The sequence below is a fragment of the Ochotona curzoniae genome, unplaced genomic scaffold (assembly GCF_017591425.1).
Source record: "Ochotona curzoniae isolate NIBS_2020 unplaced genomic scaffold, NIBS_Ocur_1.0 contig_4642, whole genome shotgun sequence".
In the NCBI taxonomy this organism is placed as follows: domain Eukaryota; kingdom Metazoa; phylum Chordata; class Mammalia; order Lagomorpha; family Ochotonidae; genus Ochotona; species Ochotona curzoniae.
The window spans coordinates 724,689-752,686 of NW_024466352.1; the positions used below are offsets into that span (position 1 = coordinate 724,689).

At 37.5% G+C, this 27,998-nt stretch overlaps 1 protein-coding gene across 2 annotated transcripts; it reads left to right on the top strand.

Moving 5' to 3' along the window:
- The first annotated feature begins 507 nt into the window (after window positions 1–507).
- Window positions 508–22,234, top strand: LOC121161120 (calbindin). Of its 2 annotated transcripts, XM_040987401.1 has the most exons (11): window positions 508–586; window positions 1,020–1,096; window positions 4,784–4,858; window positions 11,241–11,324; window positions 11,425–11,481; window positions 14,685–14,762; window positions 17,003–17,058; window positions 17,143–17,182; window positions 17,306–17,359; window positions 21,181–21,252; window positions 21,899–22,234. In XM_040987401.1, the coding sequence occupies exons 1-11, from the start codon at window positions 508–510 to the stop codon at window positions 22,010–22,012; spliced, it is 786 nt and encodes a 261-aa protein (XP_040843335.1). In that variant the 3' UTR covers window positions 22,013–22,234. The 2 variants fall into 2 exon arrangements, with proteins under 2 accessions (XP_040843335.1, XP_040843336.1); XM_040987402.1 differs by lacking the exon at window positions 4,784–4,858.
- The last annotated feature ends 5,764 nt before the right edge of the window (window positions 22,235–27,998 follow it).

Sequence of the window (27,998 nt, forward strand, 5' to 3'; positions counted from 1 at the left end):
TTGATCCAAAATTAAAAGTCTTAGAGATTACAGGCAAGCATTTATGTGGCTCTTCCTTTATCAGTTTTCCCCTTCTGTTTGGGAGTCCAACCCTCTCCAGGTATAATATTCTGGTCCTGGACCAGAAGAATGTGAAGGGAAAGAGCCCTGTTTGCAGCGACCAATCCCTGAGAAAACGATCTCTCACCACCTGCTGCTCCTAACACTCCTGTTCCCGCTAGCTTTCCGGAGAGGAGAGGAACAGGGAGGGGAAAACGGCTGGGGAGAGCGAGAGGCGGGGAGTGAGGCACGGGAGGCAGGAGGAGGCGTGGCCCGGCTTGAGGCCGTCGGGATAAATACTGAGAACTGGGTGCGGGGTGCGGAGAACTCCGGGGGAACGCGCGGCCGAGCAGCACCGGGGACAGCGCCGGACAGCGCCAGCGCCCAGGGCTCTGCAGCTCCACCCGCGCACCCGCTCCCGGACGCGCTCACACCCATCCGCACCCGCAGACGCACGCCCGCCGGACCATGGCAGAATCCCACCTGCAGTCACCCCTGATTACAGCCTCGCAGTTTTTCGAGATCTGGCTTCATTTCGACGCCGATGGTGATTTTTTTTTTAATAACTATTTCCAGATCCTTGTCCGTTCGTCTTCCCACTCTTTTTCCCTTCCCCTCTTCCTCATTTCTATTCTTTAATTCTGTGCTCCCTCTTCGCCTTCCCCCTCGTCAATTGCCTCGGGAAAGTTTACACAGCCGTCTCTATACTCCCCAGATTTAAACTTTGCCTTTCCAGGAATGGTAAATGATAGGAGATAGAAAGCAGGGACTAAGAAAGCCCTCCCTCCCCCAAAGTTTCTATGGCTGCGCTCAGTACCCCAACCATCATCCTATGTCTTCAATGGAGCTGAAGTTTGACACCAGCTGGGTAATCAATGTCAAGGCTCTCAGGTGGCCAGAAAAACAGCTGTCGTGGAAAGTGAATGGGAAAGAAAGTCAGCTGAGATACCCGACACCTGCGTACCTCTTTGTCTTTGCAGGAAGTGGTTACCTGGAAGGAAAGGAGCTTCAGAACCTGATCCAGGAGCTCCAGCAGGCGCGAAAGAAGGCTGGATTGGTACGTTCAAGTTTGTGAAGGAAGGAAGACCTTGGACCCTAAAACATAACCCCCCTGTGTTTTCATAGGGGGCCAGCGAGGGTCTAACGCTTTCCAGGAAATGTAAACGTTTATTGACTTAAAAAGAGGTTGAGAGCACCACTACGAATTGCGTAGAGAAGAGCAGAGGAGAGAGCGAGGAAGCAGGGAGCGGGTGGGGGATAGATTTCCTAAAGGGAAAAACGTTCAGAGTTTTAAAAACGGATACTCTAGCATTGATTGTACAGCTTTTATAGCTGCTTAAAGCCCAAGTGTGGGTGCGCGAAATCCTTCCCTGTAACCATCTCAACCATGAGTTAGTTAGGTAATTTTTAACTTCTCTTTGACCGAGTGAGAAGGGGTAGAGATGCATTTCTGCCCCTCGGTGGCCAGGAAACAGATCTGCAGATTATGAGTCCTGTTCTATTGCCAATTACGATGGTTGTGTTGTTGATTTTGTTGGCGAGGTGAGAAAGCATCTGGCCTTGACCCCTCCTCAGTTAAGCATTTTTCATATTTAATCATGACAAAGTCTTCATTTCTATAAGAACGGGAGAAACCCAAAATTCAGAGCAGTAGAAAAAAAAAGTTTTTATGTAATATGACAGCAAAAAAGAAGATGCTCTGATGGGAAAAAATGTTCTGAAAATAAACTGTTTTAAAACCTTATGCTATTAATTAATTAAACAAATGAAAATCCTTAGTAATTATAAATGGCTTCAGGAGGGGGTGGCATAAACTAGCCAGTTTAGAAAAATGTTTTCAGCATAAAAATAAGATTTATTAGTTTTCAAACATAGATGGGATAGGTAAGTAGAAGAAAATAGGCCAAGGATTTTATTTAGCCATTAGAATTTCCTATAAGATTGCCTTTCAGAAGGCTGTGTTGGATTTGACCTAATTTAAATGTTTATAGTCTTTAGCCATTTTAATTAGAGTAAGAATAAGAATTTTTCATTATAATTTGTGTATATATTTTCTGTACATATTATGTACCAAATCATCACCTCTAATATTAACATGCATAAATATATACTGTATTGATAGTGTTACCTTTTTGTTCTATCTAAATTGAGAATTGTTGCTGTATGACATAGTAAAAAGAATTCCAGAGGGCTCTAAATGTATCCTAATGTATTATACAACTATTAGTTGATAGAATTATAAGCCAAATTGATTTTAAATCAGATTGTGCTCAAGGAATTGTTTTAGTCTGATTTAATATAATATTGAACTAAGAGTTTAATAGATTGAGATCTAATAAGACCATCTTATGTATTCTCCACCCTCCTTCCTCCTCCATGTATACAAATGTATCTAACACTACCATTATACCTCTATATTTCTTTGACTAATTAGACAAAACTCATTCTCTTCATTGAAAAATATGTGGCTGGAAAAGTCTTAGTTTGCAGTAAATTCAGAGTTAAGCATGGAAGGAGCTTCCAGCAGCTAAATCATACTTTACTTTTTCCAGAAATAATTTTAATATTGAGATTTACTTTTATTTTAGAATGTCTCATGAATTCCACTCATCTTTTCTGATTTTTTCTTTCTCTTACTTTAATATTCAGACCTTTTTTGGAAATATTATGTTCATGTTAGAGTTTAAGGAGTTTAGAGCTTTTCCAAAACTGCCTAGCTCTATGGACAGCTTTAATTATTAGACTATAACCTAATAATACTAAATTTGAGCACAAATATAGGACTATGTCAAGTTTCCTGAAACTTCAGTTTATGAATACCTTTCTGGATTAGTTATGTGGACTTTGAATACTTAAAATCCAAGTCAAGACCTGGATTGAGAGGCTCGTATCTTGGCCTGTTTCACTATACCATTGAACCCATTATAATAAGCTTACTTTTACATGTTTTTTTATATTTCCCTGCACACAAAGCCTGACCCAATTCTTTGCATTTCTAACCATAGGATAACAGATTTCAATGCACAATGGAAAAACTGTTTGGCTGTCATATTAAATTTTGAAATTTCACAGAGAATATAACATCAATGAAATAAATAGCCCAATAAGTGTTCAAAATTACCCTTTTACATTATTCTCAGTATTTAGTCTTTAAATTTTCCTTCACTTAATTTAGATAACTAGTTGATAATGTTGGTGATGGTGACATGCTTTGCACTATTATAAAAAATTGAATTGGGCATAATTGCAATCCAGAAATTTCATAAGCTAAATGTAAAGGCTGCTAATAAAGAAGTAGTATTACATAGTTTTGATATTTAAGAACGATTTTTTCTTTGCTTTTTTGCTGACTTTAAGATGTGTTCTAAAATATGAAGACTATCATTTCCACTATTGCCATGAAAGAGAAACTTCTCTTACAGATATTCCTGTAACAAGATGAGAGCATAAAAAATTCAATTTATCCACATAGAGCTTTTTTACGTTTAAGTTATTCAATTACTAGACAATGCATTAATTCTACTAAGAATGTTTGCATTGATTTTGAAGAGATTTTCTAAACACTCGTGGTAACGACATTTAGCCTCAACATAGCCCACAAATTACATCAACCAACCTACCAGTCATGTTTAGTCACAATATAGCCCTTAAATTATGTTCATCTCTATCTCCCCAAAGCTAACATGTTGTTGGTAACCACCGTAGTGTTAGTTATGATGAAAACTGAAACCTCAATTTGCTTTCCCAAGGATAGAGAAAAGGACATTCACAAGGGCTGACCTATTTTAAATAGGCTCAGTTCATGCAACAGGGCTATTTTAAATGGGCTATGTTGGAGACCCAAGGGTAAACACAGAGCTTCCTGAATACTAGCTCTGTGTTCAGATCACTACTTTATAGCTCATAACTTTCTTATCTGTCAGTTTGTGAACAGATTACATAATTGATACAACAGATTTTTTTTAAGTCAAATACAAAAAAGAAAAATTTACTTTGTCACTCATAGCATTTTATTGTGTTACAATACCTGGAGGAGAGAACATCCTCTTGGAGAAAATGGAAACAAAGTCAAGCTGGAGCACTGCTCCCAGAGTTACCCTCAGGGATGCAGATCTTCAGCATCTAAGCAGTGGCTTAAAATAAGACCATCAATATTGTCTCTGGTGACAGCTCAGATTTGTCAAGTCACTGTTTTACTTGAGAGTTGGTTTTCCCATAGTTAACTTTTTAACTTGCTTTAATCAATCAATGCCTCTTTATTACTGAAAACCATTCCTTGCTTACAAAAACAATTACCTTATGGTATTCACATTTTTTCTTTGTCCAGAGCAAAATCACATAATACTATCCTGTATGAAAAAGAAAATAAAAAAAATAGTGCAATAATATAAAATTAACCTCACTGAAGCAAGCTTTGCTTAACTCTATTAGCGGTTATTATTATATTTAAATTCACTAAAGGTTATTAATTGAATAATTATGAATACGTTGTCAAAGAATTTCAAAACTAATAATAGAAGATGAATCATAGTGTTTAATTAAAAATTATGATCATTACGTTTATTTGAAACTAATAGACATCAGGTACCACTTAGGTGTTTTATTTTCATGAGACTAGTTCATCAGCACGCAAAATTCCTAAGGTTCCCTCTTCTGTTGTCCTGTAAAATAATTTATGTTAACAGCACCACAGGCATAATTGAATGTTTTTACAAAGTTCTTTCCTGTTTTTATGTAATTTTAGGAATTATCACCTGAAATGAAAACTTTCGTGGATCAGTATGGGCAGAGAGATGATGGAAAAATAGGAATTGTAGAGGTAAGGCACCTACATATGTCTCTGATTTAATAAATGAGCTTACTTCTAAAGTTGTATCAGAAATACGTATTTTGCCTAAATACTACTTCTCTCTATTTATATATTAAGAAACAACGTTTTGAGGTAAAGAGAGAGCTATGAGCTTACCTTAAAGAGAGTTTAAATTCAACACATTATGAAAGTGAAATGGAGAAATGACATGGTTTGCCTGTGGCCATGCAGCTGTTTGCTGACACAGGAGCAGTTAGATACACCAATCCCCAACTTCAGGATGAACACCCGTCACTTTACATCAGCAGGCATCAAGTATTTGGTTCATTCCTGTATCTTGTATTTTAGTAATATAGACCTTTCTGTTTAAACGTAATATGAAATGTTTGTAGTTCCTATGACAATGGCATGGTAAAAACAAACAAATAAAAAAGCCCTACATCCTGGTTTCCGAATTCTATTTTAATTTGACAGGTAGCCTTAGAACTTAACTACAGTGGATGAATATTTTATAATCTGTCCATAGGTACATTTTTCTTTTGAGTCTCCAAAAGTAAAAACTGCAGGTGTCAAATATTTGACAATGACTTTTTCAATGGAAAACAATGGATTTTTGTCTGTGAATTAAGAAAGCATTTCAAATTTGTGGAAGAACTGTTGCTTCCCTTATCTCTACTTTTCCAAAATGTGTTGGTATCTTGAATTCTTTATCTCTGCAACTTGCTAAAGAAATTGTGTGGAGGGTTTTTTCTGGATAATCTAATAAGACCATATTTTAAAATATTGTCCTCATATAGCATTCTCAGTGCATCAGATCATGAAGTATTCTGTTCTCCACATTTACTCATAATTTATCTATGATCCACAGGACTAACCTGGTTTTCAAGTAATTGATCTTACTAGGACACTTGTTACACCGGTGTTAAATACACTTATTTTTAAACACCTCCTACAAATAGGATTGAGAGGCCATACTATTATTATCTTTGTAATTAAAATTTTTCCCAGGAGTATTCACTTCCACTTTGCCCATGTGAACGTCATTACTATATGAATAGATAAATTAATAGGAATGAGATTTAGTTAGAGGACAGCTAATCAGGATATGAAATCTTCAATAATTTTTAAAAAGCTTTAAAATGAACATAAATGAAATAAAGTAAACCTAATTTTTCAAAACTGCTTTGGAAATCTGACATCAGTGAAATTATAGATTGGCTCTTTGGGTTTGACGCAGTTTGTAATTCTAGTAGAAAAAGACTGTCATCTTACGTTTAATATATTTCACCTTGAAAGGCACCAATGGGCTTAGCAGCTTATCCTATTTCATTTCTTCAGAACGGTCTGTGCAGTTAAAAGTATGTATCGGCTGACAAGAAATACGATTGTTTTTAAAAGAACAAAATGCATGCACATTTTAAAGTTTAGTAGGTATACTTTATTCAATTTTAACCCTTTAAGTCTAATTTTAATGAGAGATTAGAGTGTCACAAAGAAGCTGCATTGTCTCAGAGCTTTGAAACAAACAAACAAAAAAATTCCCTCAAGTTTAAGATAAAAAACTGCTACAGAAAAGAAATTCTGTGTTAGGAAAGAGGAGAAAAATTAAAAGTACAGGTGAAAGAAGAAGATAAGGAAACAAAAGCTGAAGGGAAAATCTGGAGAAATTTTACAGTAACAGTATTAAGAAAAATACATTTGTAGATCATTATGCAATTTATGAAATGTTGATAAGAGACATGCCTCATGCACTTTCAAGTAACCACCTCTAATGAGGTTGTCTTTCACGTGTACCCTCTCACATTCAATAGCCAGGTTTTGTCATTGTATTTATCTCTGGCTTTGAAAATGTTAGGAAAAATAACCATTTTAAACTATTATCTGCTTTCTTGTAAGCTTCTTACTAGTGGTGACTGAATCCTCAGTAGCTGTCACAGTTTCAAGTATTTAGTAGCCGTATGAGCAAAAGCAAACATTTTTAACCTACTCTAAACCAAAGGGTAAGGGATTCGTATCTGCTAGAAATAGAAGAAATATTTAAAGACCCCTATTGTGGGTTGAATTCCCTGGGAAGCAGCTAAGTAAAAGAGTAGCAAGAGGAGGTTGACTCAAGCTAGGAAGAACTCATGGGCTTGCTACCTGTAGAAGCGAAGTTAGGGCCACAGGACTGGGCAAAGGGAGGTGCTGGGATGTGCAACATTCTCAATGGAGATCTCACCGTGACCCTGCAGTGTGCTCTCAGGGGGTGACCCTTCAGAGAAACACCCATTAATGAGTGAGATGTTGGTCTTTTTATCCCCCTGTGGATCAGTCTCAGAATTCAAGTGGAAATGCAGCCACCATCAGGCCAAGCAATTCCTCAAAGGTGCTTGGCACATAGCAACATACGCCATACATGAAAGTCATACGTTTTCAAATTTTCTCCAAAGAATTTACAGCCTAATGTTGACTCTAAATGCAATCAAATGCTTTCCTTGCTTAATTCAGTGAAATACTCACTGAAATTTGTGTATTTGCTGGGCAAAGAAATAGACAATAAAATATAGGATTTTATCCTTTGGGTAGATAGATTGGTAATGGAGATAAACAGGTAGAAATAGTTTTTGCTTTCCTACTTTCGGTGGCGGACAACATCATCGAAATGGGAATCTCTGAAGGGTTTGTCTGCAGTCTCAGCTATCTGCCTTCCAATCATGCCCTTAATATTCTTCACTTCCTTCTGCAACCCATAAAAGCCTTGGGGAGCTCATGAAAGAGAGAACCAGAAAATACCCACAGTCCTAACACAGGCAATATTGAGCGTTTCTTTGAACATCAAGGAGTTACCAAATTTGAGAATAAAGCAGGCCTACTTAATATCCTCCATGAAAGACCTTTGACATGTTGTAAACATGTCAGATACTATAGCTGGCGAATCTGTGAGCCGCTCTCTGAAATTTCCATACTGATTAGTATGTAAAATAGGTAGAACAATAGACTATACAGGACCACCAATTATGCAATGCATCTTGAAAAAAAGTTCTTCAACCACGTAATCATCATCAAAAATCAAGAAAATAATAAAAAAAAAAGGAAAAAGATATTATGTTCGTCATTACCATATCCTATCCAGGAAAATTCATTAGTCTTAGTGGCTAATTTGTATTACAATTTATTATTTTACACATTTAAGGCATTTCTATCATTTATCAATTAGATTGCACTGAGTTCAATGAGATCAAAACAGAATAAATACATTGTGTATAGATAGATATTTTGGTAAAGTAAAATCAATAAAGCATAGACAAAGAAACATAAATTTATGCCAAATATAATGTTTAAGAAAAAGTATTCCTTTTTCATTCAAAGCAATATATTCACTAATCATAAAAATCCAAGAAATGCAGAAAATTATGCTAATAAAATATATTCACTATATGTCTTAGCAAGACAGTTTTTCTATTGAAGTAAAGCTATTCACCAATCCATAAGCATTTCTTTTGTGCATGTGAATTTTATGAGCTGGTCACCACACTAGACATTCACAATCAGTAAATAAGAAATGTTTGGTGTCTCCTTGAAATCCATAGTAGAGAAGTTTCAACCAAACTTAAGAAGTTGAACCTGTCAAAGGTATGTATCCACAAATGAAGGAAGAGTTGATGTTAGCTTTGTCTGTTTTCTGTTGAATACCTTATATTAATGTATAATGATGCTATCACATGGCCAGTGTTCAGTAACTCAGCATTTTCTAACACACTTCCTTGCTGGGCAGATCCATCAATCTGTGCTTGGAAGTTTCTGCCTCTGAAATGTTTTCTCCCTTTGGAGGTTCATATTTTCTTTTTATTTAATTCCCTTTCTGTTTTTTTTCCCTTCCTGTATCATTCTTCCTTTCACCTCTACTTCTTTCAGAATTTTTGAATAAACACTCTCCAGTACTTCTTCCAGAAAGTATTATTAAAGGCAAGTTGGGGCTCTAGAAAAGGCTGAGGGCAGAGTATCAGGCCATTGCTGCCCTTTCTTACAGCTTTCCTCTTCTCTTCAGCAGGGAGTGCAGACCTACTCTCCAGGCCAAACTACCTGGGATCTGGCTCCCTGAGTGATCAAAACCTGTTTAGCTGCTTTGCACAATCATCTCACTTGCAGAGGAGGAAAAGGGACTTCATACGAATATGGTCATCTGCTTCTCAGTGATTAGAAACATAGCTTCCAGGTTATCTTATCGGCAGCTACATAAATCCCCAACAAATGCATATTTGCAGGCTAGGATGAAGGAAGAAATTAGCTAATTATATTACTATCTTCAGTAAATATGTTGTTAATTTTCTAATAAGCATCAAATCATAGTGATTTTCAATTTTTGCCAATCACGAAGTCAAGTCATTCAGTCTCTGATCCCTTGGCGTTCTCAACGGAATCATTTCAACTCAAAATTAATTCGAACCACAGTATTTTGAGTGGATCGAATTTTATGACTCAAGAAAAATCAAAGGCCACTGAAGTGTGTCATGATTTTAACAAGAGGCCCAGAAAACATGCCCATATGTGCACAGAGAGAATGAGAAAGGGAAAGAGAGAGAGAGAAAAGTGAAGTAAATGTTTATGGACCAAGCTCCAGTGACATTTTAAAAATTACTGGCAAACACTATACTCCTCCTTTTGTCTTTCAAGTCTATTATCATATGACCACACTATTGACCTTTTTAAAAATTTTTTAAATGTTTTGACTGGATCATACCAAACAAATATTTGTGCTTTTTACAGTCACTTATGTATGTGGTGTTTCTCAACTGAATGGTTTGAATTTAAGGTATTATTTCAAGCATATAAAAATAAGTTAAAGCATATTGGACAGGTTTACAAAAGATGATTTTGCTTCTGTTTAAGGTAAGGTGGTGTTTCATATTACAGATTTTTAATGGACTTAAAATAATTTTTTAATGCTATGTTGATTTTTCATAGAACATTGTAGATCTTTTAAAACTCAGACTTGAAGTTTTATCTAGATTATAGTTTTTTAGCATAAAATCGAAGGAGTACGGTCTAAATTTATGCTTCAGGGAATTCATCAGCTTCCAGAAATCGGATGAAATGGAATGTGGGTCTGACCATTCTTTGATAGTGAAGATGCAGTCATTGAAATGAAGGTTTTTTTTTTTTTTTTTGGATCCAGTACGGTTAAGAAGCACTGGTTTCTGTTTTGCCTCTTTATTGTAGTGAAGAGGCTACTGAGGTCTAGAAATGGGTGAGTGAGTAGCTTCCAAGACAGAAATAGAATCCATGTCTGCAGTGAGACCATCAATCCAGCTCCCTCCTTCTCTGCACACAATAGATAGATTATATTATTCTGAAAATGGGATCTGGAACACTTTTGTTCCTTCAAAAAAAAAATCCCAGTATTGAAGTTACGAGATGAGATCTAAAGAGAAATATTACAGAGTCATGCCATGAAGTTAAAAACTTTCCCAGGCCTGGGTCCCAGCAGTGGCTGTCCTGTTATCAGAAACCAACACTTTGAGAACTAACTTCTCTATTAATGCTCAACTTCCCACTGGTCATTGTGAATAGCTTTTTCTACCTCTTTTCATTGCTTCACAGTCATCTTCATTTTATTTTCCTATATGTCTCATAATAGGCTTTCTCCTCAGATTTGGAAATGCATTTTTTTCCCTTTCTTTCTCTTGCTCTATGTTCATGTTTCTCAATTTCTTTCATTTTATAAGAAATTCTGGCTCTGGGCCCAGCACAGTAGTCTAGTGGCTAAAGTCCTTGCCTGGCACACACCAGGATCCTATATAGGTGCCAGTTCATGTCCCAGCTACTCTACTTCCCATACAGCTCCCTGCTTATGGCCTGGGAGAGCAGTAGAGGATGGCCCAGAGCCTTGGAACCCTGCATGGGAGACCGGGAAGAAGCTGCTGGCTCCTGTTTCAGATCAGTTCAACTCTGATCCTTGTGACCACCTGGGGGAATGAACCAGCGGCTGGAAGATCTTTCTGTCTCTCCTCCCTCTAACTCTGTCCAAAAATAAATAAATCTTTGAAAAAAAAAAAAAAGAACAAACGAAATGACAGGCTCCACATTCCATATACCCTGAAACCTGTGGCACAGAGCATGTGAACCAGGACAATCTGTGTGCTCAGCAGGGCAGAAAGGATGCTAGTGGTCTCTGAGTGTATGCCTGCAGCAGCCACCACATTAACCCCAGAGCCAAGCCCTGCGGAGCACACGGTCATTGGAAAACAGGATTGCACTTTGTGAGAACCAAGTACCAGCCAGGCAGCGTTGACTCTGATGTCCATCTCCTACTAGCTCCTAGGGAAAATGCGGAAACAAAATTAAACACCAGATGATAGCGGGGACTTGTTTTCAAGCTCCTTGCAACCGCCCTTCTCTTACTCTCTTTCAGTTGGCCCATGTGTTACCCACGGAAGAGAATTTCCTGCTGCTATTCCGGTGCCAGCAGCTGAAGTCCTGTGAGGAATTCATGAAGGTATCAGAAAGTTGTCACTTTCAGAAATCTTAAAATAAGCGAATTGAAGGGTTTTTTTTTTTCAACATGTTTGCTTTTCCTTATCCAAAATTATTTACAGACATGGAGAAAATACGATACTGATCACAGTGGCTTCATAGAAACTGAGGAGCTGAAGGTAAGCAGACAAAAACCTGTGCTTTTTTTTTTTTTCTCCTTTCAAATACAATGATGAACTGCTAAGCACTTCATGGTTGAAAGAAAACCTCCCACTGAAGAAACTAATGTGGGACGCATTGTCACCCACTCTTCCACATCCTTAACGAAGTACAAATCAACAGAGATTTTATGTGCTTGTGGAAATTCTGTTCAGTGATGCAAAATATTAGCATTTTATTGATTTGCAGTAAGTACAATGTAAGGCAGATGTGGACATTGATAAAACTATGTGCAAGTTTAATAAGCTATTCCTTTCACTGAAATTTTATTTTGAAAAATAAACACTTGTATGAATAGCTTCCCTTTTCAAAAAAAGACAAGGAAAAAAATTTCTGCTTACTATGTGCCAGCTACTTTGCTTATAATCCTATATAATATTTGCATGAATTCAATCAAATTAGTATTACCCTGAGGATGAAAATGGGTGAGCGATCCTGTAGTCATCTGCTGAAAGCCACACGACCCAGACACTGACAGAAATCCCAACCAAACCCTGATTTACTAACACTTGACACACTGGCGGTGACTGTATCAATTCCTGTAAGAGGTAAAGAGGAATGATTGTTGCAGGAGGAAAATGGAAATACAGAGATCTGAGATCAGGTCTTAACCCAGTGGCATATCTCCACAGTGTTCTGGTGTGTTCCATCTTTAAAACGGGGTGATAATAACTTCCTCTCAGATTTACTGTGAGATTCAAGAAATGTGTCATTCGTGGAAGATTTTGTGAAGTTGAAGACATAGTAACTTATATTATTCATGAAGCTAATTTGCTAACCTTTCAGAAATATGGAAGTACCTATCACCTACTTTCCTCTAATTTATTCCAGCATCTCAAATCAAGCATTTAGTTTTCTGTAACTTCAGAACATGAAGTGATAAGCAGGGAGGCCAGTCGGGTTTTGTTGAGCAGCTAATGATACACCTGCTGTGTGGCAGGGCCAATCATTGGTGCTTAAGATGTGCATTCACATTTAAGCGTCACAGAATCCTGGTAAGGCAAGGTATTATCATTCTGAATCTAGAAAAAGGGAAATTAAAGTTCAGATGAATTAGAACGTATATTTAGACCTCATCTATCTGATAATACCAAATAATGCTTTTTTCTTATAATGTTGCCTACTTTCCAAACTGTTATTGAAAATTACCTCTTCTTAACTGTATGGGGAAGCATGAATATTAAACAGTTTCCTAATCCTAGTTCAACATGCTTTTAGTATCTCTAGACAGTTCGAATTCAACTGCAGCCTTGTGATACAATGTCTGTAAACATTTTTTTGCAAGTTTGATTTTTCATTCATTTATCTTACTCATTTAAAATGTGGCTAAACAAATAGAGATCTCTCTTCTACTGGTTCAGATCCCACGTACTGACAATAGCCACAGCTGTGCCAGACTGAAGTCATGAGTCAAAACTTGCATATGGGTCTCTCACAAGTGTGGCAAGGACCTACGTACTTGAGCCTTCACCTGCTGCCTCCCAAGGGCCACCTTAGTGGGAATCTGAAGTCAAGAATACTGCCAGTACACCAGCCCAGTTTACTGACCTTGTGGGTATCCCAGCCAGCACCTTAAACAGTAGGCCAAGCCTGCCCCATAACATTTTAATGTAAAGCCACTGAAAACAATGACTTTCATAACCTACAGCTCAGGAACCAGAGTCCACAAGGTGACAATGTTTTATTAGACACATCAAAAAAAATCTTTTTAAAATCCTTTCAAGTTCATAATGAAAACCTTAGCTCATTTCCAACACTGACCTCAAAATACGCTAAGTCTCCTCCTTTGTTCCAAATTTTGTTCTCAGAGAGAAATTCTAAATAAAAGTTCTCCTCCCTAGAGAATTCTGAAGATAAGTTGGCATTCTTTTTTAATGGATCTTTCAAGAAAGCTAATTTTAAGATCCATAATAGAGTAAAGCACCGCTTGCTCTCAGACACGACTTTGAGTCTCAGCGTCCCCAGGTTTCTCAAAGGCTATTTTTGTGACCACCATTTTAGTCTCTGATGAGGCTTTTTAACCCAATTAATCTCTGACAAAAGTCTCAGAAGGCTCAAAAATAAAATTCACCCCCAACAGATAACTTTGAAATTTCCATGCTTCACTTTGGATTTGAAGTGGAATGTTTCAAGTGAAAATACATTCATCAAACCAAGAGAAAGTCTCCTCCTTTGAAAAGAGAAGCCAAATCATGCCAGCAGAACAGGCACATTTCAGAAGATGAACCACTGCCAAGCCAAAGAATCCTAATCCTTCAGTAAGAAACAGAGGAGTTGGGAAGGAAGAGTACTAGACAAAATGAACGACAATTCCATGCTTAGGTACTTCTGCTGTCATTTATAAGCCAAACTGCGGGGAAGCTTTTGTTTGATTTATGTCTCTTTAAAAAAAAAAATGAAATCCAGACCTTGGCGCCCATTGTTAAGTTTAAAATCATTTTTTTTTAATTCCCACATGAATCTCTATCTTAATGTGATTAATATATCAAGGATTAGATAACTCCATCTGTGGCCACTCAGTTTAGTGTGAGAGGTCAGCTGAATATTTGAATCAAGGTGGCTTGGACTATGTTGTTTAAGAGCCAATTGACTAGCCCCTTAGAGAAATGAGATTCATAGTAACCATAAACTAATACAAAAATACACCCTGTGAGAGCAGGAAGTACATTTGAAATTCGAGCTGTCTGTCTTTCTGGTTTATTGATGACTTGGTTTGTTGATCCATGATGCATTGATGACACATGTGACAGAGATATAAAGACCCCCTATGTGTCCCTCAGACTGGTCACACAAAAGGGCTTGTGAAGATATGAAGTAGAGGGGCATTCATTGAGCTGGAGAGATTTCAGTGTTTGTATTCAGATTTTTATATGCTATACAGTCTGGAAAGTTCTTTCATTGACACCAGAAAAATGTAGCATAGCCAGTATATGAAGGGTCAAATGTTGGGTATTGCAAATACTGTACCTATCACTGGCAGGCTCATTGCCATCCTAAAGAAAGCCAAATTTAGTCTTGTGCCTAGAGCCCTCTCCTCACCCGACTCTACCCTCACAGCAACTCTTTCTCGTATTTCTGGAATGCCCTGTTTCACGTCAGGCTGAAGTGGGAGCAGACTGTATGTTATCAATAACACTTATCTGAGTGTTCTTGATTTCAACAGAACTTTCTAAAGGACCTGCTGGAGAAAGCAAACAAGACTGTTGATGACATGAAATTAGATGAGTATACAGACCTAATGGTAAGACTGATTGTGAAAACCCAGTAGCCAGGAGCTCATGAATTATTACTGTGCTCTTGCTACTCCTAAAGCTACATAGGCCGAAATAAATCAACCCCGATGTGGCCATCACATGCACACGGGTATTATTTCATTTGTAAAGATGCTTATATCTTGTAATGCTGAGTGCTACAGTGTAGGAATTAATTTCCAGATTCCATATATGGACATTGACTTTATAGTAGATGTATGCAAATTTTAACGATCAAATAGTACTTACTTTTCCTATAAAACCACTACAAATATTTCACTAAACTATGATTTATAATTTGTATGAAATATGTGTATATATGTATATATACACAAAACTCAATTATGTGAACATATTTTAAATGCTTTAAGTACTGTGAAGATACCTTAAATTTTTTTTAAAGATTTATTTATTTTTATTGGAAACTCAGATTTCCAGAGAGAAGCAGAGACTGAGAGAAAGATATTCCATCTGCTGGTTCACTCCCCAACTGGCTGCAACGGCCGGAGATGAACTGATTTGAAGCTAGGAGCCAGCAGCTGCTTCTTAAAGGTCTTCCACATGGGTGTAGGGACGCAAGGCTTTGGTCCATCCTTGACTGCTTTCCCAAGACACAAGCAGGGAGCTGGATGGGAAGTGGAGCTGCCAGTATACAAACTGGTGGCCAAATGGGATTGCAGCACATGCAAGGTTAGGACTTCAGCCTCTAGGCCACCACGCCAGGCCAGATCCTGTGAATTGTCCCAACATAGATTTAAATGAGTAACCGAGAAAACATAGTTGTGTATTAAAAGAGCTGCTGTTTTGTTAGATTGATTCATGAGGATTTTTCACTTTGTTGAGAAACAGTGTTATGAGGGACTGCGTTTTACTTTCAGCCTCTCAACCTACTTGCCTCTGGTGGGGAATAGCCAGTGGGAATTCATGTATGCCTTTGCTCATAAAACTGCGATATTTGTTATAGACTAATCTTCATTTTCAAAACAACCAAAAATATCTTCATGGTCTCCCTTAACTTTTCATTATTTGTCCATTTATAACATTAGCAAACAAAAGGGGAGATTTTCTGGCTGTTTGCCACAATGGGCAGATATGAGCTCTGAATGACCTTTGGGAAATGAATAATAACCTACATTTATCAATTTTCTATTTTGTTCTTACCTTAAGGGACAAGCTATTTAAAGTCAAATTTCCTTTCCAGGTAGAAATTTTATGCAGCCTTTCAGAACCCACTCAGATGGGACTTTCCCTCTCTTGGGTTGGCCTAGGGTATCTGATTAAATGTCATAAACCAGTTCAAATTCAGGAAGCAAATTAACCAAGAACTAATTAAAATTTAAATATATATGTGAGGAGACATTCCCTATAGGCATTACTCTGTGTGATCTAGTTGTCCAACTAGCTTGGTAGACAGTATAACAGTAACAGATTATAAAAATGTCAGGTCAGGGTAGGACCCTGAAAAAAATCTACCTTCTACAAAGAATTCTAAGAACATCTTTGGAAAACAGAATATTCTTCCTTTTCTCCTTAAAAAGATGTCACTAAAAAAAAAAAATCACTAACTCTACATCCATTAGCCTATATGCATCAAATTCTTTATTTCAGAAACAAAGCAATGCCTTTTATATAGTTAGTATTCCATTTATATCCACATGTATGTATATTTATACATTTCTATAACATGGCAACAGTTGTCACTTTAAAAAGTGTAAATATTTCCAAACTGTTGATATGAGGGTGTTTATGTTTGTGGGGGTCTTAGTATATGGCGTATGTGTAACTGTCATGGGGAGTTACTAAGATTTAATGAATATGTCATACCCAATGGAAAACAAAAATTATGGTAGAATTCTATTTCCTATGGATCTATGCATGTTATCCTTATATTTCTCTTATTTATATTTTTAAGCTCCAAAAATATGAAACCACTTCAATATTTTTTGTCAGAACATTGTTTGAGGAGGCACTTGTGCCACAAGCTGTACACAGTAACACATACATTGTCAAGGAAAAGAAATTATGGTAGCCTTGAAGTCTAAAACCAGTACTACTCTATTCCAGCTTTTGTTCTTGGGCAATTTACTCAAATTAAAAAATCAAAATTTGAATTGCAAGTTTAAAGAACATTTGTTTAAAAAATTTCACTATTTACGTATGTCGCGTGAGTTATCTTGAATGTTCATACTCCTCACTCAGTGAACCATGACAATGTCATTCTGTCTTCCAGCTGAAACTGTTTGATTCAAATAATGATGGGAAGCTGGAATTAACCGAGATGGCAAGGTAAGTTTAGGGACTACATATATGTTCTCATAAACTGTTCCCTTTGCAAAAATACAATGTACTGTTATGTTTTTCTCTCAAAAGGTTACTACCAGTGCAAGAGAATTTCCTTCTTAAATTTCAGGTATTTAACTTTTTTCTACAGCAAATAAGGCTATCATTGAAAAGATGGAATGTAAGATATTTCTCAAGGGAAATATCCTGGAGTATATTAAGAACATTATAACCTTTATTCTCTGTCTCCTAGGGAGTCAAAATGTGTGGGAAAGAGTTCAATAAGGCTTTTGAGTTATATGATCAGGTAAAAATTCATTTTTATCGTTTTTATTATGGTATAACAGTGCAGGATCTTTCCTCTCAACAAAATTTTTAATGTAAAATACAGTGTTGTTGACTAGACAATATTGTTCAGCAGGTCTTTAGTATTTACTCATTTTCATAACTGAACCTGTATGTTTTTTGACTGGTAGTTTCCCCTTCACTGGCAATGGCAACAGCCCTTCTAGGGTATGAGTTTGTAGGAGTTTTCATTTGCATGAAGCTGTGGAATATTTGTCCTCTGATTGGCTTAATTCACTTAATATGTCTTAAAGTTTCATCTATTTTTGTCATCTTTTGCAAGATTTCCATTTTTAAGGGTGTAAAATATCTGAGTGTATGACTGTATTATTTCTTTATCCATTCATCCAGAGGTAGGCATTTGATTTGTTTCCACACCTTGTTTTCTGAGTAATGCTACACTGAATCTTGCAGTGTTCATATCTCTTTGAGATCCTGAGGATCTATCTCCTTAGGAGAGATGCTCAGGCACTGGAATTGCTCAGTCGCATGGTATTCCTACTTTCAACTTGCTTAAGCATCATCATAACCATTTTTCAGTGTTCCAGATAATTGTGTGCACTCCAGGCAGTGACTTAATGGCTGAATCATATGCTTATCATATGCCTAAAAGCGTTCCATTTTATTCAAACGTCTGCTAATATTTCTCTTGCTTATTGCTTCATAATAAGCATATTTAAAGATGTGAATTGATATTTCATTGTGATTTTTTTTTTGCAAAGAACTATTTATTTTTATTCCCAAGTCAGATATACAGAGAGGAAGATCTTCCATCCATCGATTCACTGCCCAAGTGGTCGCAACAGTCAAAGCTGAGCTGATCCAAAACAGGGAGCCAAGACTCTTTGGGGTCTCCAACGTGGATGCAGAGTTCCAAGGCTTTGGGCCGTTCCCAACTGCTTTCCCAAGCCACACACAGGGAGCTGGATAAGAAGCAGGGTTGCTGGGATTAGAACCAGCACCCATATGGAATCCTGGCACGTGCAAGGCAAGCAATTCAGCTGCCAGGTTACCACGTAGGGCCCTGTGATTCCTTTAAAAAAATGATTTGGGAGGCAGATAGAAAAAGATTTTCCATTTGCTGCTTTATGCTCTAAATTCCCAAAACAGCTGGTTTGAGCCAGGCAGAAACCAGGAATCTGGATTTCATTCTGGGTGTCATAGGTGGTAGGGCTCTAAGTACTTGATCCATGCGAAGTACTTATTATCAAGAAAATGAACTAGAAATATCGAACTTGAGACTTAAACCCAGGAACTCCCAATATGGAGTGCAATATCCCAGTCACCATATAAACTACTGTAGTAAATGTTTGCCCTTCATTGTGATTGCAATTTGCTTTCTTTCATAAATAATTTTGAAAGTTAATAAAAATGCAATATAATTGTATGGGATTGAATGTTATATTTTAACATACATACAGAGCATAAACTAAGCAAGCCAAGCAAGTAGCCTTTCTGTTCCGTTATCTTGCCTCTGTGTTAACCAGTTCTCTGACAGTCAGTGATGCTGACCATTTTTATTTACCTGTTAGCAATTTGTACTTCTTCCAAGGAGAAATGTCTAACCTAGCTATTAGCCCATGTTTTTCAGCTAGATTAGATATTTTGTTAAAAACTAATGAGCTTTGTGAGTTTCTTACATACTTTGGAAGTTTACTCCGTATGTGATAAACAGCTTGCAAGATAACGCCTCTCTTTCTGTGGGCTGCTTTTTCACTTGGCTGTTCCTTTGCTGTGCAAGACCAGTGTAGCTTATCTGCTTTTGCTTCTCTTGCCTGTGCTTGTCATTTCAGATCCATAAAATGACGGATAGGACCAGTGTCACAATGCTTTGCTCCGTTCTATGAATTTTAAAGTTTCATGTCTTGCATTTAGATCTTTACTATAGTTTGAGATATTTGTGTATGGCACAAGGATCTGTTTCATTCTTTTGCATGATGCCTCTTCTCCCATTCGCTGAAGAGATTAGCCTTATCAACTATCAGTGGACACGCACACTGACTTTAGGGCTGTCTATGCTGATGCATTGATCTGTGTATCTGCTAACGCTACAATCAGGCAGTGTACAGATTCCACCTTTATTCTTTCTCAGGACTGTTAGAATTTTTTAGAATGAGTCTGAGTATCAGTTTTCAATATCTGCAAAAAGATGCCATTGGAATACAGCAGGGAAAATAAATATTGAATTGAGAGATTTCTTCCAGCAATATGGACATTTTGGTTTATAACAATATTAGCCTTCTGGCCTATAAGCACAGGATGTCTTTTTATGTGTTTTGTGTCTCCTTCAACCTTCAATAATGTTGTATAGTTTTCAGTATGCAAGTCTTTCACTTTCTTAATAAGTTTACTCTTAAGTGTATGACCAACTTTTTGCTACTTCTATTCCATCTACCTGAATAGTTTGGTGTGTGGAGGAGGCTGGAAATAGCAGAGGGGGTGCTGACACATGATTGCATGGTGAGCCAGAAAGCAGACAAGCTAAGGCGAATTCAGCAGAGATAACTAGGCAAACCTGACATGACCATAACATCTCCCATAGACCAGACCCACCTCCTCAGTCCATTACTAGATCAAATCTCCACCTTTCTTCCACCAACATTAAACATTAAGACTTCAGAGTTGGGCCCAGCGCAGTGGCGCAGTGGTTAAGGTCCTCGCCTTGCACAAAAAAAGCTTTGGGACCCTGCACCCTTGTGGGAGACCCGGAAGAGGCTCCTGGCTTTGGATCGGCATAGCATCGACCGTTGCGCTCACTTGGGGAGTGAATCATCGGACGGAAGATCTTCCTCTCTGTCTCTCCTCTCTGTATATCCGCCTTTCCAATCAAAATAATAAAATAAATCTTAAAAAAAAAAAAGACTTCAGAGTTTAAACAACTTCATGAGTTTGGAGAACCAACTTCTATCCAATCCATAACTTGAAGTATTCTTTGATGTTCATACTATTGATAACAGGATTTTAGTAATCCTTCTCATAATTCTGTTGTTAGTGCATAGAGACAACTGGCTTTAAGGTGGATATTTTGTCTTGCAACTCTACTGTGTTTGTTTACTAATACAAGAGGTTTTTGCAGAGTGCTCAGGTTTTTTTTTTTATATAAAAGTCATGTTGTCCATAAATCAATAATTGTATCTTTTTGAGTTTCATTTGGATGCCTGAAAGTCTGTTCTTATACACAATTCGATATTTAAGGATTTAGACAAAGCTCACTCAAGGAGAATAACAACCTGACACTTGAGGCTCACATTAAAAGAAACATGTGCTATTAAATCATATGGCTAATTTATTTTCCCCCAGGAAATAGAGGATACAAACCCTGATCAGATTCCACACTGTGGTTTCTTGGCTGGGAGGCGTTGACAAGAAACATCTCTGAGCCTCCATTTCTTCACGTGTGGAAACATGAGCTCTAAACCAACTGCCACTCACAGGCCTCAGCATCCTCACATAACACATGAACATGTTTTTGACTATTTTCTCACTTTCCTACCTATTATGACTTCCTTTCTACTTCTCCTGTTTCAGAAGGAGAAAATAGTGTTAACATAAGGCAATGATTTAAGTATAAACTTTTACAGAAATGTTTGATATTTTATGAGTATGACATGAATGAGAAACAACTCACTTGTTTTTGTAACTTGGGAGCAGGTAGAAAGTGTGATGGCCTGAAACTGAGGTTTATGTACAGTGGGGAATTTTCTGAGTATTTCAATGAAATGCAGTCATTTCATCAGCCACCACCACTGTAAGATGGTTGTGTGCTCTTCCCTCATCCCCCAGGATGGCAATGGATACATAGATGAAAATGAACTGGATGCTTTGCTAAAGGACCTGTGTGAGAAGAATAAACAGGTAATGTATTTAACATGCTACTTACTTGTTAAGCAGATCTTAGAATCTAACTTGGAGCAGTCACACATATTTTGGAAATCTACTTAAAACCACTTGTGCAGCACCACAAGAACATTTCATATCTTGACTTAATTTGGTTCGGGCCCACATCAGTGGAACTATGATAAACAGGCTTTAAGAAAACCTATGATTATTCAAATTTATATAAGAGTTTAATCCAGCTCTTTTATTAACTTATATTAGAGGCAGAGATAGAGACAGACTTGAACACACACACACATAAATAGGACTCCCATCTTGCTGGTTCATTCCTCAAGTCACCACAATAGCCTGGCCTAGACCGAAGCCAGGAACTAGAGACTCAATATGGATTATCCAAGTGCATGGAAAGCACCCAATTACCTGAGCCATCACCTGCTGCTTCCCAGAGTCTTGCATTAGCAGGAAACTGGAGTAAAGATCCAGAGCCCACTATAGAATCCAGGAACTCTGAAATGGGACATGGGCATCTAAACTAGGCTAGGCGCCCACCCCTTCAGCTTACTTACTGGACTGATGTAACAAGCAGGTTTGATTTCACATGTATCACTTGATAGTGGTTAATGAACTTCCACATTTAACTGGATTACAATCTCATCTGTCACAGGAACTGGATATTAATAATATTCCAACATACAAGAAGAACATAATGGCTTTGTCGGATGGAGGGAAGCTCTACCGAACAGATCTTGCCCTTATCCTTTCTGCTGGGGACAACTAAAATGGGTGGCTACTTGCTAGTGATACATTGAATCTTTAAAAAAAATAACTGTGCACTATAATGGAGTAGGCTGTATTTTCTTTTGTATCTGTAAATTTAAGTGCATATAGATAATGATCCAGGATGTGTGGCACATTCTTTTCAGCTTGTTTCTATACTGTTTGTAATGTACAGTTTTTGTAACTATATGATGAGAAAGGAGAGTCTATGCTTAGGTCAGTCCATATGCCTAATTAAAATACAAAGTAACCTAATATATTCCTGCTTTCACAAATACAGTTGGACACTGATGTCTCTATGAATCCCACCAGAATTAATATCAAATTGTAGTCTCTAATGTATAAAAGCACACTTGCTATTGAGTAATTTATCCATGGCAACCTAAGCATTCTTAGCTTAAACAGTTACATGCATTTTGAGGTTATATTTCCCACAACTGTATTTGAAGTTAAATTTTCAGCTATTAGAAAGAATATGCTTTTACATCCAAAATACTCACCAAAATATCAACCAATGTTGATTGTGGCTTTGAATCCACATGAAACTTTTGGTTGAAATCGAATTGGTGACAGGACAGCACCAGATGAAGCATCAAACCTGTCTGACTCAATGTCTCTATTTCCACAAGCCTACTGTCAGAGAGTAAGACCTTAAATCATTTTCTAAACTGTTTTCACATGTTGCAGATTACACTTACTCTAGTAAACTGCTGTTTCTGTCATATTCTGCGTAATCTCTGATTAAATTTAATATACTGACTATATTGGTGTGTAGTTTGCATACTTCCTGGATTTTCTGTCTACGTTGTAGAGTGTGTGTTTCCAGCAAGGCTATCTGCTGCCTCTGAAAATATTTTTTTCTAGCTATAACAATTCTATTTTTTACTATGTAACTGAAATTTTAATGTAAAATTCATGACATCCTGATTATTGAATGTTATACCACCAATATTTTTGTGCATTATGTGGATTCTATATTTCATATTGAGATCAGCACTCAAAATACTTCTATTTCTATCTGCAAATAGTTACAAAGGAGTTTAAAAAAATATTTGAAGAGAAATACTAATGTAATCATTTGTCTTATCTAGCAAAGAAAGATTCTAAGACATTCTTTGATCCGTGTCCAAGTCAGTTTCACCTATTTGTAGTTACCATATTCTATAACTAGAAATAGTTAACATGTAATAGTTAATGGTTTGCATTCTCTGATTATGGAGTAGAGAGCTATGAGAAATGTGTCTATGAAATTTATAAAGTTATCACCAAAGTTAATGATGGTTCTGGGTCAGCTTGAACGTCCCCATTCTATAAATTCAACACTTATTTTTAGTTCATAAATTAAAAGAAAAAAATGTGAGTTCTTTCCCTCAACAGTGAACAGAAAAGAGATCTGCCAAAAAAAAAAAAAAACAAATTTATCGGATAATGTGAATGATAGATTGGGCTTTGTGTCTAGTACATAAATGGAAGCACTGACATTAGACTGAATTTACTTTCTAAGAGTAAATAAAGAAGAAAATAACCTTGATTTATTGTATTTGTTTCCTCTCCAAAATGTTAGTTAACATGTAATCCATGATCAATACAGGTAAACTGTAGGATGCTCAGATTATTATAGCATAAGAAAAATCTAAATAAATATAAACTTGTCTAAATGAATTTCTTGTATCAGGTGATTCATTGAATAAAGGGGTAACTCTGGCATTAACATTTACAAAGAAATTTCAAAAAGTTAAAAAATTTGGAGATTTTTGCACAACAGACATTATCAAAGTTTTCTTCAAGCAAGGTGTCCAGAGGAGTGTAAGAATTTTCCTACTTTCCATCTGCAGAAAAATAGCTGTTCAACACAAAATACACACAAACTTGTAGCGGTTTGGCATTCTTACAATAAGAGCATGGAAAAAGAAAAGCAGCATCCAAAAGTATGATTGGAGTCTTTCTGAAGAGACTTTCTACAGTGTTCACGGTAATAAGGTCCCAAGCTCAGGATGCTGGTTATTAATTCCTAAGCACTGCCCAATAAAGAAAGCCCTCTACCTCAGCAGAATCCCTCAGACTTCGGTAGGCATGGCAGGTCTGCTTCCTGGGCCAGGGAACAGGGTGAAGATTGTTAACAATGAATGTGCAAGAGGAAATGCAAGATGACTGGCACAATGCCTACCTCAGACAACAAACCAACCTCATCCCAAACTTATTACCACTCTTAATGTAAAAGACATGCATTTGGGAACAGAAGAGTATCCTCAAAATCCTGTGCATGGAAATATTTCTCAGCACCAATTCAGAAGAAACAGATTAAAAACATGGACTCTGTTAAGTACTCCTGTTCATGAAAATATACTATTAAGAGATTTAAAAATCAAATTCAAAGTAAGGCGGTATTTATAATCCATACCTGACAGAAGCAAAATCCAAAATATATAAGTATTACTCCTGGAAATCAGCTTCTTTAAATATGTAAACATGCTAATATAGAGAAACGCGAAAGAAAGATGAATAGGCATTTCACAGATCTCTAAATGTCACTAAACAGAAAGATGTGATGGACTAGATTAGCAAAGAGGACAAATACCAGTTCCAAACATGTAGATGGCAGCATCCATGCATCAGAAAGACTACAAGTGTAGGTGCCACCTGCTCAGTGTGTGTAAGACAATGGCTGTGGAGTGGTTACACTATGCGTACTTTAGAAAGGCCCTGGCAGTATCTACTAAACTTAAACATGCACAACCAATGATATCACGCCTACGTGTTATCAATCTAATGATTGTGGGATTTATTTTCACCACAAGAACAATGTTTATATCATCATTGTCTTTAGGAGAGACTCAAACTGGAAACAATCTGAATTACCAATAACAGAACTAAAACTGTGGTGCCTCCTTTATAACATACAGTCCAGAGAAAATCCCTGGACAATGAGATACATAAACAGCTGCTACCCACAACAAAAGCCAGACTGTAGGATTCTATTTATGAACATCTCAAAACCTGCTTAGCTATGTGTTAAGTCAAGATTGGAGCAAGTAGGGAATCTTTTTGTAGGATTTATTGTCATTACTATAATTGTTTTCCATTATATAGTTCTGTAGATATAAGTATTTCTTCCTGCCCCTTACCTTCATCACTCCCCAATTACCCCTCCTGCCATTTTAAACCACATCACAGTAGTATGGTAATAGTTACAAGATTAACTCTCTGCTATGTGTTTCATGGCATTGTGGGTATAAAAAAAGGTAGAGCATCTACGTGGGGAACAAGAGGGAAGCTTCTGAATTCCCAGCAATGTTGTGTTTTTTAATTTTAAGATTTTTTTTAATTGAAAGGAAGAGTCATAGAGAGGGAGAAAGTGAAAGATCTTTTACCCACTAATTTACTCCCTAACTAGCTAAAAACAGCCAAGGCTGGACCAACCCAAAGGTAGCAGTCAGGAACTTCATCTAGTTCTCCAACCAGGGTGGCAGGGACCCAAGAACTTGGACCATCATCTGCTTTGTTCCCAGGTACACTGAGAGCTGAATCAGAAGCAGGGCAGCTGAGACTTGATTTGGTACTTTAATACAGGATTCTGGGGGCCTAAGCAGCAGCTGAATTTGCTGTGCCACATGCCAGCCTCCATGACCTGCTTCTTGAGCTGAGAAGTGATCACATGATATACTCATTTGTTTTATAATTTGTGATTTGCACACTTTTCTAATTAGACAAGTTTTTTTTTTATTTCTGAGCTTCTTCCTGTTGAAACATTTAGCAACAAAATGATACCTCGTAAGGATATTATTCTCTCTCAATTTAAGCCATGAGCCTAAGAAACCTACAATTGGTCAAGAGATGTGAAGCTAACCAGTGGTGACCTACAGCAGTCAGATTAACTTCAGTCACAGGCTCAGTGATAAAAGGTTTGAGAATTTGTATTGCCTAAGGATTTTCTAGCTGTAAAATTTTATTATTCAAAGTCACTTAAATATCGCTGCTTTTGTTTCCACAAGAACAATAAAGAAACAATGGCTGTCACGTTGTACCTGAAACATTTCCTGCAGGTTTCACATGTTAATAGTAAGATAAGTGACAGTGTTACCAATAAGCTCCACCTTAATTTACTAAGTATTAATTTTTCCATGAGTGCAAGAGAAGCAGGACTTTTATAAAAGATATCAGTTACACTGACAGAGCAATCATTCTTCAGGTGAAAAAAATGACATGGCCTATCATATGATGTTGTGACTGTCTCTCAATGTTTCTGTTTCAGCTTCAGGAATATATTGTTAGCCAATATATCCCCCCATTAATTCTCTTTTCTGATTCTGTCATAAAAACAAGCTTTGCTCTCTCATTCACCATTTGTAATGGTATGCAGGAATGGGGCACTCAAGAAAATACAAAGAAACAAATAAAGCTGCTTAGAATGCTCTATGGAGAAGCCAACAGTGAGAAAGAGAAATAGGAAATTTACAAGTATAAGAGCATACCAGCTCACTAATAATTGAGCACATTTTTAAAGGTCTATATTATAAACTTAGTAATACTCAAATATACTTATTTGAGTTAATGAGACAGCCCTGATCCACTGGTTCATTCCCCAGAAGCTTACAGCCAAGTAGAAACTAGATCTCCCAAGAAGATCTCCCAAGAAACAAGCACAACACAAGTGACCCATCACCTGATGCTTCTCAGGCTACGCATGAACACGAAGCTGGAAACCAAAAGGTACCCAGGCCTTCTTGAACTCAGCCATGCTAATATGGGATGTAGTAAGCCTGGAGTGGCTTAACCAGAAGGCAAAACACCTGCCCCTGGAAAATGGTTTTAATTGTTGTCAGCTAATTGTTTAAGATTTACTTATTTATTTTGCTTGAGAGACAGAGACAGAATCTTCTAGCTACTGGTTCACTCCCCAGATGGCTGCAATTGCAAAAGTTGGGCCAGGTTGAAGCCAGGAGCATTATCTGGGGTTTCTCACATGACTAGCTGAGCCTCAACCATTTGGGCCATCATCTGCTACTTTCCCCAGATCATTAGCAGAGCCGGATTAGAAGTGAAGCAGCCAGCTGGGCCCAGCGTGAGAGCTTAGTGGTTGGGGTCCTTGTCTTGTACGTGCCAGGATCCCATGTGGTTGCCAGTTCATGTCCCGGCAGCGCCACTTCCCATCAGGCATCTGGCTCCCTGCTTGTGGCCTGGGAAAGCAGTTGAGGACAGCCCAAAGCTTTGGGACCCTGCACCCACGTGGAAGACCTGGAAGAGGCTCTCGCCCTCTGGCTCTGATCAGCATAGTCCTAGCCATCGCAACCACTTAAGGAACGAGTCAACAGACATAAGATCTTCCTCTCTGTATATCTGTCTTTCCAAGTAAAATAAATTGAAGAAGTGAAGTAGCTGGGAAATAACATCTCAGGTGCCGGCTCCACCCACCATGCCACAATCATTGTTGGAATGGACTTGGTGCCACAAAGCTCTAAGGTGTGTAAGCCCATATAAATCTTTGGAATAAAAATTTGGAAATAAATATCAACAGCCCTTAAAAGTTTCATACCCCAGAGCCCATGCTCTGGTATAGTGGGCTAAACTGCCACCTAACCTGCTGGCATCCCATATGGGTGCAAGTTCAAGTTCGTCTGCTCCACTTCCAGCCTAGGAGAAGCTGTGAAGACAAGCCCATGTGTTTGGCGCTCCATACCCACATGGGAAACCCGGGTGAAGCTCCTGGCTCCCACCTGGCCCACCCCTGGTCCATTACAGCCATCTGGGGAGTGAACCAGTCGATAGAAGACTTCTCTCCCTCTCCATGATGTGCTTTGAAATAAAAATAAAGGCCTCACAACACTTGATTAGTAATATTTCTAACAACTCATCTTGAGGAAAAATTCCAAATCTGAAAATGCTGTGTATATTTATAATACGTGAAAATGTCATTTGTATGTGGCAAAAGAGGTGGAACTCAAGGAGGAAGCAAATAGAATGAGTTCTTCCCAGAACCTGGCAGATGA